Source organism: Pinus tabuliformis, chromosome 9 (genome assembly GCF_031772625.1).
Source record: "Pinus tabuliformis cultivar Carrire ecotype Pingquan chromosome 9, CPIR1, whole genome shotgun sequence".
NCBI lineage: Eukaryota > Viridiplantae > Streptophyta > Pinopsida > Pinales > Pinaceae > Pinus > Pinus tabuliformis.
The window spans coordinates 32,805,059-32,819,372 of record NC_142307.1 but is presented as its reverse complement, the minus strand read 5'-3'; the positions used below and the strand labels follow the sequence as shown (position 1 = coordinate 32,819,372).

At 42.7% G+C, this 14,314-nt stretch overlaps 1 protein-coding gene across 3 annotated transcripts in view; it reads right to left on the bottom strand.

The window, feature by feature from the left end:
- The window catches only part of LOC149146965 (uncharacterized), a 153,839-nt gene that overhangs the window by 39,920 nt on the left and 99,605 nt on the right, over positions 1 to 14,314 (bottom strand). For all 3 annotated transcript variants that reach the window (XM_089441435.1, XM_089441433.1, XM_089441434.1), the window contains 2 exons: positions 3,849 to 4,016; positions 3,692 to 3,748 (listed from right to left, as the gene is read on the bottom strand). In XM_089441435.1, coding sequence (XP_089297561.1) covers positions 3,692 to 3,748; positions 3,849 to 4,016 — 225 coding nt within the window. The remainder of the gene's footprint in view (positions 1 to 3,691; positions 3,749 to 3,848; positions 4,017 to 14,314) is intronic.

Below are 14,314 nucleotides of genomic sequence, written 5' to 3'. Positions count from 1 at the left end.
CGTCTTGTCAGATTCTTCTGTCCACCTGAATGCTCCCGTTTTGGTTAAATCCATCAAGGGTTCACTTAACTAAGACAAACCTTTAACAAACTGTTGCAAATCCCGAAGAATCCTCGTAACTCAGTTAGGCTCTTGGTTGTAGGCCAATCCAATATTGCCTAAATCTTCTCTTGATGAACCTGTACTCCCTTCACACTGATTATGTGTCCCAAGTAAAGAGTCCCTGCCAATCTAAACTCACACTTTGATGCCTTGGCATAAAGTGATTGTTCCTTCATGATGCTCAAGATTTTATCCAGATGTTCCAAATTATCATCCCAGGTTTTGGTATAAATGAGAAGGTTGTCAAAAACTACTAATAAAAACTTCCTTAGTTGCTTGCAAAAGATGTTGTTCATGCAAGATTGGAAAGTGGCAGAAGCATTGGTTAGTCCAAACAACATGACAAAAAGCTCAAAGTGTCTATAGTGGCACCAGAACATTGTTTTCGGCATGTCTTGCTCTTGAACTCGAATTTGATGATACCCTGATCGTAAGTCAATCTTCGAAAAATATACTGCTACATGAAGCTCCTCCAGTAATTCATCGATCATCGGAATAGGATACCTGTTTTTGATGGTTTTCTTATTGAGAGTTCGGTAATCAATACACATCCTCCATGTGGCACCCTTCTTCTTCACCAAAACCACGGATGCGGTGAACGGACTCGAGCTAGGTCTGATATGGCCCATTGCTATAATTCCTTAATCGTCTTCTCTATCTCATCCTTGAATTTCTTTGGATGTTGATATGGTATGGTGATTACGAGCTTGGTCGTTCTTCCAATTCTATAGTATGTTGATGTTCAAACCCTATCTCAAGGGATAATCCTGGAGGAATGTCACCAACACCTGAGCATGCTTCTCTAACACTTGTTGAATATCTATCATGTATTGCGGTTTGTCATTGCTAGGGGTCTTTTTGCTCATAATCTTGCATTCTACTGTGTATGTTACATCTCCATCCTTGAATAGGGCTTCCATTCTCCTAGTTGAAATGATTTGTGGGTTGTCATTAGCCATGCCTCTCAAGACTACCCTTTTTCCATTTGGTGCTTTAAATTCCATCTCCAGCGCTTGGTAGTCCATCATGTGCTTGCCCAACAAATACAACCATTGAAACCCTAATACCATATTGAGGTCTACAAGATCTATTACATAGAAATCACTACTAAAAGTATAGTTACCGAGAGTTACGCTCAAACTTGGGATCATTCGTGTGCAATCCAAGTTGTACCCATCCGCTACTATCACATTAAGGCCTTCGAATTCTTCTGTGGGAAGCCCTCTCTTTGCTACTAATGTTGCATCAATGAAGTTGTGTGTAGCTCCCCCATCAATCAAAGTTGTGATGCGTTCTCCCTTGACGACTCCCCTGACCCTGAAGGTGTAATATCTGGGTGTTCTTGATAGAGTCACAATCTTAACTTGTGGTCAAGATTTCTTTTCGTTGCAAGGTTTTTCCTCCTGTTTAGCTTCTTCTTGTGGTTGTTCTTCCTTGGGACTGCTAGGCTCAGCGGGTTCTTCATTGTTAGGTGTGGGTTCTTCTCCTTCCTCCTCCTCGTCAAAGAGCACTTCGATGTAGTGAATCTTTCCCTTGCCTAAACAGTGATGCCTAGGTTCCATGGTACCATGCAAGTAAAACATAGCTTCTTCCTCCTTAACTCGCTTCGGGTTTCCTCATCTAATTTGTCTTTTGTGGGCCAATCATGTTGAAACTTGAAAGGGCTTTTTCTCCTTATCTTTTTGGAGAATAAAGGGCTTGGATGGAGCCTTACACTTAGTTGTTGCATTACCCATATCCCGAGTCTTCTTGATAGCCTCCTTAAGGGTGGCGGGGTTGAATGCCTTGACCCAACCTTGTAGGGGTTCAGATAATGCCTCTGTGAAAAGCATGACTAATCGTTCTTCAGATATATTTGTCACCATGACTGTGGTTCGCTAGAATTCTGCAATAAATTCTTCGTGCTATCTAGTTTGTTTGAGCTGGGGCGATTCACTGAAGTGTATGTCCAGGTTCTTATGATCAAATCTATTTATCAACCTTTGTGTAAAGTCTTCATATAAGATGATGTTTGTATGCCCCAATGTAACTAGACCATGATACCACCATTCATGCGCTTCTCCCTCAAGATGTAGAGTGGTGAATTTGAGAGCGTCTGCCTCCAACATAGAGTTGAGCCTGAAGTAAGTGTCCAATTTTTGCACTCATGCTCTTGCTAAACATTTAGATGATCCATCAAATGAGGGGAGGGTAAGTTTACTTACCTTGCGTGTGAGCTCAAAATTTGGTTGTCCTCTAGATCTATTTTTGTATCTAAAGTTGTTGTATTCATTGAAAGTCATGGTTGCTCGTGTGTTTTCTTCTATTGTTGCATACTCCCGAAAGTATTCATCCAACAGTCTATTTGGCTCAACAGCTTCTTGGTTTGTCACGGCTTGGTTATTTGTGAATTGAGGAAGTAACAGTTGGTGACTCCTGTTAGTTGTCCTAGTGTTAGGGTGTATACGGGGATCGGGGTTATGATTCCCACTACCTTCAATGGTGGTTTTCGTTCTGCCTCTCAATCACTTCGCTAGCATCAGAAAATAACGCAGACTACTAGCAACGGATCCCAGCAACAGAGCAAGTCACGGAGAGCTCAATTCCAGAATTTGATGTACTCATAAAATAGTGCTCCTTCTTGTGCCCAAACAGAATCAAGATAGGAAATAATTGATCAACTAGGGTGGAATCTTTCACCACCAAAATTGATAGGGTAGAAGGGGTCTTAAAACCATCAGAGCTAATGCTCAAAAAACAAATGAATTAATCCACACTTGATGCTCCAAAATGAATTCAACCCTTTTGCATTTATAGATTTCCTAGAGGGGTCTCTTCTTCTTGAATCTTAATTGACTGAGTAAATTTTACTCCAACCTCCAAATTTGGGTTTCTTTGCCCAACTACCCCAAAACTCGCCCAGACATTGGGTATTTTGGGGGTTTCCCCTTTATTGAAGACTGTAGCCTACAGGGATCGATAGGCTATTTTGTCCTTCATTCATCCTCAATTCGTAGAGGACATTACATATTTATATGAATTGTTCCAGCTGTCCAAATATTGTGTACTTGCAGACTATATTTCAGCTTATGTTATCTTCTTGATTGAATAGATTCTAGTAGTGGTTGTGCTGCTGATTTTGCATGACATAGGGCTGAATTGTACAAGTGATTTAACACACATTTAAAAGATAAAGCAGCAGATTTACTGCTATTACAATATGTTGTAATAAGACATTTCAAAATCCAGATCCAGTATATACTTGGAAAGTGTGCCCTTACGACTGTAGAATTGTGGTCTTGAAGTACACATGCTCATATTTATTTTCTTGAGCTGTCTGGTGAATTGGGTTGGACGGTGAAATATACAATGTTGTAATTTATATTTAAGATTCAGCCCCAAGGCTGACAGTTCACAGCAAATAGATCCTGCAAACCTCATGGTTGAGGTGAAATTTCTGAATCTGCAATAAAATTCAGATCCTCAAAATTTCAACAATTTTATTATTTTTTCAGCTCCTGCAAACCATATTTTCCTTTTTATGGACCCACTGTTTTTCCCTTTCTACACCCACAAACAACTTATTAAAAAAAATTACTTTCTGTCTCACCTTAATCAGGCTTTTGGACCAAAACTCCATGGCAACTGCTAAAAGCCTCATAGCTACCTGCCAAGAAATATATGTTATTGGCAGGAATAAATATAGGTGTTAAAGAAAACTGATAAAATTTAGAAATTCAAGTTTAATATGGTAAAAAGAATCCCACCTTATTACCATGCAGAAAACTGCCTGTGAACAAAACATGATCAACTCCCGCTGCACGAGCATGCAACATGGCAATTGAGCCAATGTTATTTGTAATCATTAGCAATACTGCTTTTGCTAGATGCTCTGGTGTCTGCATTGCGGCATCCCTTTTGCTTGGTTCGACAAGCTAAATTCCATGAGAAGCCGCAAAGAAGTTATTACAAATAATATGAAAGATAAGGTTCCCTGGTTATAATTGCATGTTACAAATTTTCTAAAAACTAGAATGCTGTAATATGATTGATGGCTTTATTAGCCCTCTACTGTACTATTCTATATATCATAACTTCATAGATGATCATTAAATTTGAAATTGAAGCATTATTACCAACTTGATCACAGAAACGTTCAGATAAATTCCAAGTCCTCATCTTTGAAATCTTCAAGGTAAAGGAAAGTCATTATCTGGTTGTAACAGGAAACTATACTTTTCTTTAATTTTATTCAACAAGATGCTTCTTTTGACAATTAAACAGAGACTTACATATGTATATTTTATACAAAAAAAAAGTGGGTCGCAAATGCAAATGCAACTATCACAAGCACTAGCTAAAGCCCAAACACTGGGCTGCTTATAAACCAACACTCATTAAACTAATATTGGCCCTTGAGAACACCTATAGCTTCATAGCTCATGAAGTGTCCAAGAAACATCATAAACAAACAGCCTGAAGCCTGAGATTGAACACGTGAATTCATCAGGCTGCAACAGTGCTGCAGGGAGAGGCATAACAGTGGGCTGCAGATTATCAGAGTCTTGGGGGGTTCCAAGAACAAGAAGCTTAAGGTCAGTAATGAACAGCTCAGAAACTATACTTCTATGAATAATTCAACTGGCATGTTAATTCGTCATCTCAGTTATTTTCTTTGACAAAGTAGCATGAGTCATGACAATGGGGTATGGTGTCAATCTCCATTAGTAAAGGCAAGTACACATGTTTTGAAGCATTTAAGGAGGCACTTTAATTTTAGTACTTACGAATAATTTTACTTACATTTTGATGCAACTCTTCTAAGTTATTCTATATGAAATAACTGTGAGCTTCAGATTTATCCTGTCATTATTAAAGGTGTGTGCAGGTATTCCAAATTCCAGAATAGGGACTCTATTTTTAATCCTGAATGAGTATTCAAGGACATGCCAATAACTCTACCTTTTTGTTCAAATGAGAGTGTTAATAGAATCTCAATAAATGGAGATGAATGGAGAAACCTTGGAACCCTCCCACTCAAAGAAGTCCTACTCTATTTGGGCCACCTTTCATTAGAAGCCACTTCTCCAAGGTAGTGTCTCACTTAATTCCTGCTCATTGCAGAAGCAGCATGAGTCAATTTAGCCAAGTCACAAATCTTGGCATGATCTGGTCAAGGGCTGATGGACATGAATTTAAACACTGCAACAGGCGTCATGTTTGGATTCAGAAAAGAGCTCCAAGTGGTGTTTTGTGCTCCCAATTGATTAGATAAGAGTGGATTAAATTTGTCTGCAGATGCAAGTTACACAAGACGCCAAAACGTCAACAAGTTCCCGAAACGCGACCCCCAGAAAATGGAAAAACAGCCGAAACGTCATATATATATATATATATATATATAGTCAATATTAAATAACACATTATTTTGCAAGAAAATAAAAAATGAGACATATAAATGACATTTTAGAAGGAAAACCAAATTTATATTAACTCCAACAGATGATTACATGATGCAAATATCCAAAATTAGCCTTTATAGATGAGGCTTTACATCCAAGACTCCAAAATCAGCCTTTATATGTGAGGCTATATGTGCTAAAACTGAAATAAAACATGAGCTAAAGACAATTATGGCTACATTAACATATCATTACTAATAAAACTCCTCATTGACATCAGCAAAGATAGAACAAGATGCTTGTTCAGCAGAAGAGGCAACTCTACGAGTACTTTTAGTTGCACTTGCATCACCATTGGCACAAATATCAAGAGCAGAAAAAGAGAGCTCTAAATCTGGACATTCTGCATCCACATCCCAATCTTTATGAGGTCCACTTGTATATTCTTCACCCCTACGAGACACAAGGCATAGGTTTTAATGCACATGTACAAGGTCCTCTGCCTTCTGCAATCCCAACATGTTGCACTTCACACTATGAATGAAACTGTAGGTGCTCCAATTCTGTTCTGTTGATGAACAGCTTGCCACTTGTGATAGAATAGGAGTGGCAAGACTTTGCAAATGAACACCACATGCCCCATGACAAGTCCACCACTTAACTGGATCCATGGCCCTCCTCTCATCCAAAGATGATATTCTGCAAAATCCTCTAATCCAGCAGCAAAACGGGCAAATTCTTGCCTTACATCAGTTTGTAAAGAAGCTAGAAACATCCTTAGAAAGGCTTTCTTCACTCCATTGGCCACCTCCTTGTTCTTATGTGGAGCCTTCCTCTTCCCATTGCTTTCAAAAATGAATTCTTCATCATAAAATTTTGGATTCAAAGAATGTGCCAAAGTGTGCAATGGAGTGTTGGAGCTATTCCACCTGGTAACAATAATGGACCTCACTTGTTCAGCGAAATGAAAATCCACAAAAAGAAGAGTGGGAGCCTCTTGTGTAATAATTTCCATAGTTTTTTCAACCATGGTATCCTATGCCATCATAAACCTCTCCTAGGAAAGGTTTCTCTATGTCTGCATCTCGGGGAAGATCAAATGCAGTGATGGAATATTCCAAATGGGAAAAATACCATAGATAACAAACGCAATGAACTAGCTACAACTACAAAATTCAAAAATGCATAACCATACATAATTTAACACAGAAATATGAGCAAACACTCTGAGACATTGTATTGATTCTGATAAATATGAGTACAATGAATGAGATCAGAGGAACCTGGGCTTTCTACTACAAGCTATAGTAAGAACCTAGGTGTGACTACAATGCTCCAATGCTGGAAAGATTCCCCATGAAAAACTGTGCATGCCTAGGAACAACTGTTAGCTATTGCTGGGAGGAAACTAGAAGAACTGCTCTAAAAAGTGCCTGGAATGAATTGAAACTCTGGTGATGGCCTCCCCACTAGATATTCGGCAAGAACCAGAAAAATCTTACGAACCCAAGTGGCGGAAATGGTCCTAGGTTAAATTGCGCCCTCCTCCAACAATTTCTATTGCTAGATGTTGAATGGGACTAGAAATTCTACCCTCATAAGTGCTCAAGAAATTCTGTAAAATTAATCCTAGCCTCCTCTCACCAAATCCACAAAATCGCAGAAAGGATTTGGGCTGAATCCAACGTGCCCCGGTGACCCCAAGAAATGTGTATGGCTCTAACTAGCTGGAAAAACGCCCTGTAGAAAGAATTATGTTGTAGAAGGACAACCAATATTTGAAAAAATCTCCTCCAACCCCTGCAAATCACTCCTCCAAACCTCCTTATTTCTCCTTAGCCTGAAGTCCCCAAATCTCCCTGTCAAAATGTCTGCACAGTAGTTATCCAGAAACCCCGGCGCATGCCCTGAAATAGATAAATTCGGCCCTCCAAAATGCAACACTCTCGGCACTGTAAATCAACAAGGAAAAACTCATCCTCCCTATGGATAAATCTCTGCAAATTCTCTGGCCAAAACTTCACTGTTTTCTAGCTTCTCTCAGCCCATTCGAATTTCCTTCTGCGCCCTAAGAGAAGCACGCTCCAGCTGGGAATAGTATGCAATGTAGCTCCTAGAGAAGCCCTGAGATGGACTCCTTCTTACTCCCCTAGGGTGACATTCGAAATTCACCTAAGGTCCACCAACCACTGTAGCTCCTAAGACAACTTGGAATGTCTCGCCAAAAGGGGGTGATGCATCTCCCTAAGTGTGGGCTCAAGGGTGGTGCAAGTGTTACCTCTGCAGAAGATCGAACTACACCCAAGCCTACATCCACCAACTCGCGCCCTGGCCATATGCCACAGCTAGAAAGCCCCTCCCTCAATGCACCATGTCCCATCCAACTGTCTCATATGAACCTCCTGTGTCCTGTTGCTCGTGATGAGAGCATCAAGAGATGATATCCAAGTCCCGTGTGTCAGTGTACAATGTTGGAGATTGATAAATGGAAGCTCACAATCGACCTTGTGATCAACTCGCTCTCCAAATCTGACTGTGCCAAACCCAATGGTGTGCTTGATGCCTTCATCGAGAGATCTCTCTGGTGACAACACTCCAACAACCTGTTGTGCATCATCATGCTCTACTGCACACAAATACGTACCCCTACACTACTCTGCATAGCACTGAATTCTGTGGCATAACTCCATGCACCACTGGATACCAACGCTCAATGCCATGACACCATGTACCATATGACATCCCATATGTACACATGCATCCAACACTTTGCTAGTACACCCACCACGATGTGATCTACACCTCCTCAATTTCCTAAGTACACCTGAGTGGCCCAACTCCTCACATGCAATCAGGAATAATGCTACCATGTTGAACCTTAGTAACTTCTGTGCCCAATACATCAATGAGAGAGCATTGTCTCAATATGATGCCCTGTCTAGTGGCCTATCGATGCCACCTCCTCCTACCAACTCCTGCCAAAGTAGGCTAATCACCCTATGATCCCACGCTCAATCAATCTACCAATATAACTTGTGAAATCTGCTTGCTCTCCTATCAAACCATACTGTCACCAGTGTTGATGTAGATCGGAAATTTTGTGTGTGCCCAATCATCGAATCCATCCCACAACTACTACTACAACCTACCGGCGTTATGATGTGATGGGAAACCCCACCTGGATCCCAACAATAGTCTGGCCCTCGAGCCCCTCCAGTAATCCATGGCCTCTGCTGAAATGCGGCCACGGATGTACCCAACTGTTGAACCTACTCCCTCAGTACCTCTCACCATCCAATCTCAAAGGAGGGATCGAATGTACAATCTCCTATGTACGGTGTTGATTTGTGGTAGCATCGGATGTGCTTTGTTGATTTGGGGTAGCATCGGATGTGCTCTAGCCATGAAAATTGGTGGAGAGACTAAAGCACATGAGATCTCCAAGACCCATAAATGGTTTGAACAAATTGTACTCGGTTTGGGAGATATTAAAATAATTAATATTTTTAATGGAGTTCCTAAGTCTAAACTTAGGAAAAATAAAATATTAATAGGTATTAATATAAAACTGGGTTAGAAGTTTCCAAAAGTCATGGATCAATCCAAATCTAATCTTAGCCGTTGATTAGAGATTTAATCTCAGCCGTTGATGGACCAATGAGAAAAGTATAAGAAGAGGCTTGAGGGTCAATTGGAGAACACACCAGAGTGATCAGTCATTCATTTTGCTAGAGCGGGGTTTCTAAGCAAAAGTGAATCAATGATCAGTAGCGAGGGGCAGTGAGTACGAGGCAGAGAGGCAGGGACAAGACTGGGAGACCAGCACAAAAGTGGAGAGAGCGAGAGCAACAGTCAGTCCAAGGTACGCATAGCCCAGCAGAGGCAGCGCAGAGTCCAGAGAGACTATGTCATCCACATAGAGGGCAAAGTGAGTGACGCAGAGGCTACGCAGTGCCTTAAAGGGCTGACGCAGGTCGGCAGGAGGCTGACGCAAAGGCCAAAAGGGCCTGAGCTTCAATTGTGCCGGAGAGGGTTTCGTGTGACAGGTTTTCTGAATACCTGTTTCCGGATATAGAGTTATTGCTGTCATATATTTTTCTCTATCAGGTGAGCCGGTTTAGGCACGCAGTTGTACTCAAGATAGAATGCATAATAATATAACCCTCAAAATAGTTGCACCAGTTTTCCTGCATTGGGTTTTTCTGGGGACATTTGTCCAGAAATAACGGTGTCACTTATGTGCTTGTTTTCTTTCAGTTGATGATCTGTAGATGTTGATACAGTACTTGTGTTTATTTTCAGCATTTACATGGTAAATAACTTGTTAAGTAATTAAACAAGTAGGTGAGATAAACTAAAAAGTACAGGAAGAATTTCTAACGGGTTAGACTTAGAAATTCCAACATGCTCTAGCCATGAAAATTGGTGGAGAGGCTAAAGCACATGAGATCTCCAAAACCCAGAAATGGTTTGGGGAAATTCCACCCGGTTAGAGAGAAATTAAAATATAAGAGGAGGAGGAGGCTTGAGGGTCAGTTGGAGATACACCAAGATTGATCAGTGAGTTCGATTTTCTGGAGCGGGGTTTGCTGAGAAAATTCGGACAAGTGATCTGAGTTGCAGCGAGGGGTAGTGAGTACATAGCAGAGAGGCATAGATAGTGCCAGAGGGTCAGCGCAGTGTCTAAGGAGGCTACGTAGAAGTAGCATGAACCACGCAGAAGCAGCTAGAGACTGCGCAAAGGCTGAGGGGCCTACGTGGGTGACGCAGAAGACCGAGAGCTGACAAAGAGGGGCAGAGGGATGACGTAGGGGGTTCCAGAGCTATGCAGAGGCTAGCAGGGCTGATGCAGGGGGTTCTAGAGCTACGCAGAGGCTAGAAGGGCTGACGCAGGGGGTTCCAGAGCTATGCAGAGGCTAGCAAGTCTGACACAGAGCCTTGGAGAAGCGCCAGAATAATTTTCGTGGGGCAAACTTGCTGAATATCTGTCCCCGAGAAGAGATATTACTATCGTGTAGAAATCTCTATTGGGTGAGTCAGTTTGGCACCCTAGTTGTACTCAAGAAATCTGCATAATAATAAAAGCCTCAGAATTATTGCACTAGTTTTCCCGCATTGGGTTTTTCCGAGGACGATTGTCCAAAGATAATGGTGTCCCTTGTGTGTTTGTCTATTATTTCAGTTGATAATCTATATATGTGTTGAGACTACATTTGTGTTTATTTTCAGTATTTATATGGATAAATAACTTGTTAAGGAATAAACAAGTAGGTGAAATAAACCAGATAATGCAGTAGGAATTTCTGACGTGTCAGACTTAGAAATTTCAACATGGTATGAGAGGATTGCAGATCACAAGAGGACTAAAGGCGCCAGCATAATCAGAAATATTTGCAACAATAGCAATTGTCCCGAGAGACAGAGCTGCTCCTAAGCAAAAGGCAGTAGAGAAGGAGTGACGCAGAGGGCCTACATCATCATTTCGAGCTAGCGAGAGGGCCAACGCAGAGGCAAAGAGAGGCAGAAGAGGCTCATGAAGAGCCACGTCAGCCTACTCAGTCAGGTAGGCTTGATGCAGTTGGCTAGAGGAGTGATTTAGCCTTTGCCGGGATTGCGTAGAGCTGAGAGGCTCAGTTCTTCAGTTGTCGGGGCTTGGGGAGCTGTGGGCAGATTGTGGATTGGGAAGCTAGTGAGGTGTTGTTTCTGTCGAAGCAGAGCAGTACCTAACAAGACAGAACCAAGGTATAGGGAGTCGCTGCCTTGGTGGATTTCTAGCCAAGAAATCCAGATCCAAGTTGCAGTTGCAAAGAGGATCGGAGAGGAGCAGATCAACAGTTGGCGGGAAGATTTCCAACAGGGAAATCGAGACTTAGAGGGAGTCTAGGAGAAAATTTCCAGGAGGGAAGCCAAGACTCAGAAGGAGTCTAGGAGAGAACTTCCAGGAGGGAAGTCGAGACTCAGAGGGAGTCCATAAGAGGAGCAGAGATGGCAATGAACGAATTGAGGGATCAAGACAAGTTGGATGGGGCCTCCAACTTTGTCATCTGGAAGGCCAAGATCCTGTCTGTTCTGGATAGACATCGCATCAAGGGTTTCGCCTTGAGAACTGTGGTTATCACAGTAGACCTAGCTGATAATGAGAGGTATGAGGATGCAATGGCGAAGGCAAAGTGCATAATCCTTGATGGGGTCAATGATCATTAAGTACCGTATATTGTCGAGAAGAACACGACAAAGGAGATGTGGGATACCTTGACGACATTGAACCAGGGCACTTCCGTGCAGAGGAAGATGTTGTTGGAGAATCAGTTGTAGTCATATCAGATGCAGAAGGGGGAGCAGATAGACCTATACCTCAGCAGGTTGCAAGAGATTCGGGACCAACTTTCTTCCACAGGGGCCACATCGGATCAGGAGTTCATGGTGAGGATCGCCCTAAATGCAGTCTCTGAGGATTGGGAGACATTTGTCCAAAGCATTTTGGGCAGAGTTGATCTTCAAGGATGGGAAGAGATGTGGGCAGCTCTTTGCCAAGAAGAGATTAGATGGTTGACCAAGGCAGGAAGTAGCAGCAAAGGAGGTCGAATCAAGAAAGAGGAGGAGGAGGATGCGGCTCTAGCATCTACGATACCGCAAGGGAAGAGGAAGAAGGCGGACATCTCCAAGTTGAAGTGCTTCTGTTGTGGGGAGCTGGGTCATTATGCAACCCAATGTCCCAGGAAGAAGAATAAGGGAGAGGCTTCTGACTCCAAGGCAGCTCCGGCTAAGGCCGAGAAAGAAGTCAAGACTGATGACGATTGCGCCATGAGTGCTCATGCACCTCTAGAGAAGAGGTGGGGAGACATCGAGCTGTAGTTAGGAGGACTACAGAAGATGAGGAGCAAGATCCTTGAGGTACCCAAACTCTTGGATCATATCCGGCTACAAGAGCCCCGAATAATAGTAGCAGGATGACAGATGTCAGTAGAAGTAAGATGCGGATGGAGCAACAAGGCAGTGCTAGAGTGCAGAGGTCTGTAGCAACACAGTGGGAGTTGCAGCAGTGCGAGAGGCACAAAGGTGGTTGCAGCAGTGCAGAGAGGCACAAAGATGGTTGCAACAGTGCCAGAGGCACAGAGGTGCTTGCAACAGCGCAGAGGCAGCAGAGGGAGCACAGGATAGCAGCAGAGGTAGTTTCAGCATCAGGAGGCTTCTGGACTAACAAGGATGTCAGTAGTTGGGTAGATCAGTTACTTACTTCTCGATAACTGAGTTGCGGTGCAGCAATTAGCAGTGGTAGTGCTATGGGCAGCATGATGCAGCATTTGAGAGAGAGTTGCAGTGCGGATGGAGTGTTGGGATGAAGGACTAGCAGCAGCACAGATGTAGAGGGAGCTGCAGTATAGATGTAGCAGTGGCAGTGGCAGAGCAATGGGCAGTAGTATAGGAAGCAGCAATGCAGTGGATGTAGGGCAGCAGGCCCAGCATCAGCACAGGTACCGGTGCTGGAGGATCAGTGTGATGTTCAGTGGTGGAGCATTACTAGAGCACATTCCTCGCTTAGAGGGAGTGTTGATTTGTGGTAGCATCGGATGTGCTCTAACCATGAAAAATGGTAGAGAGGCTAAAGCATATGAGATCTCCAAGACCCAGAAATGGTTTGGGGAAATTCCACCCGGTTAGAGAGATATTAAAATAATTAATATTTTTAATGGAGTTCCTAAGTCTAAACTAAGGAAAATTAAAATATTAATGGGTATTAATATAAAACTGGGTGAGAATGTTCTAAATGACATGGACCAAGCCAAATCTAATCTTAGTCGTTGATTAGAGACTTAATCTCCGTCGTTGAAGACTCGACAGGAAAAGTATAAGAGGAGGCTTGAGGATCAGTTGGAAATACACCAAGACTGATCAGTTTGTTCGATTTTCTGAAGCAGGGTTTGTTGAGAAAATTCGAACAAGTGATCTGAGCTGCAGCGATGGGCAATGAATACATAAGCAAAGAGGCATAGATAATGCCAGAGGGTCTGCGAAGTGACTGAGGAGACTACGTAGAGGCAGCAGGAGCCACGCAAAGGCAGCTAGAGACTGCGCAGAGGCTGAGGGGCCTGCGTGGGTGACGCAAAAGGCCAGAGAGCTGATGCAGAGGGGCAGAGGGCTGACGCAGGGGGTTACAGAGCTAACAGAGTCTAGCAGGGCTGACGCAGGGGGTTCCAGACCTACGCAGAGGCTAGCAAGGTTGACGCAAAGCCTTGGAGAAGCGTCGGAAGGATTTTCGTGGGGTAGATATGCTGAATATTTGTCCCCGAGAAGAGGTATTACTATCATGTAGAAATCTCTGTTGGGTGAGCCAATTTGGTACCCTAGTTGTACTCAAGAAATCTGCATAATAATAAAACCCTCAGAACTGTTACACCGGTTTTCCCACATTGGGTTTTTTCGGGGGCGATTGTCCAAAAATAACGGTGTCCCTTGTGTGTTTGTCTATTATTTCAGTTGATGATTTGTATATGAGTCGAGACTACATTTGTGTTTATTTTCAGTATTTATATGGATAAATAACTTGTTGAGGAATAAACAAGTAGGTGAAATAAACCAAATAATGCAGTAGGAATTTGTGACGTGTCAAACTTAGAAATTTCAACATACGGAACAAGCCCTCCATACTGATGTTGTGCCATACTCAACTCAAGTCGTTGGCCCCTGCTAACCTAGTCATCCTCGATGATCTGTCTCGACAACTCTGCCTCTCTAAGTCCAATGTATAAGGGTGACACAATAATAATGTAGGCCCCGTCAACGTGCCTCTGAAGTGAACTGTGCTGAAAACCCAATGTGTACTCTCCGCA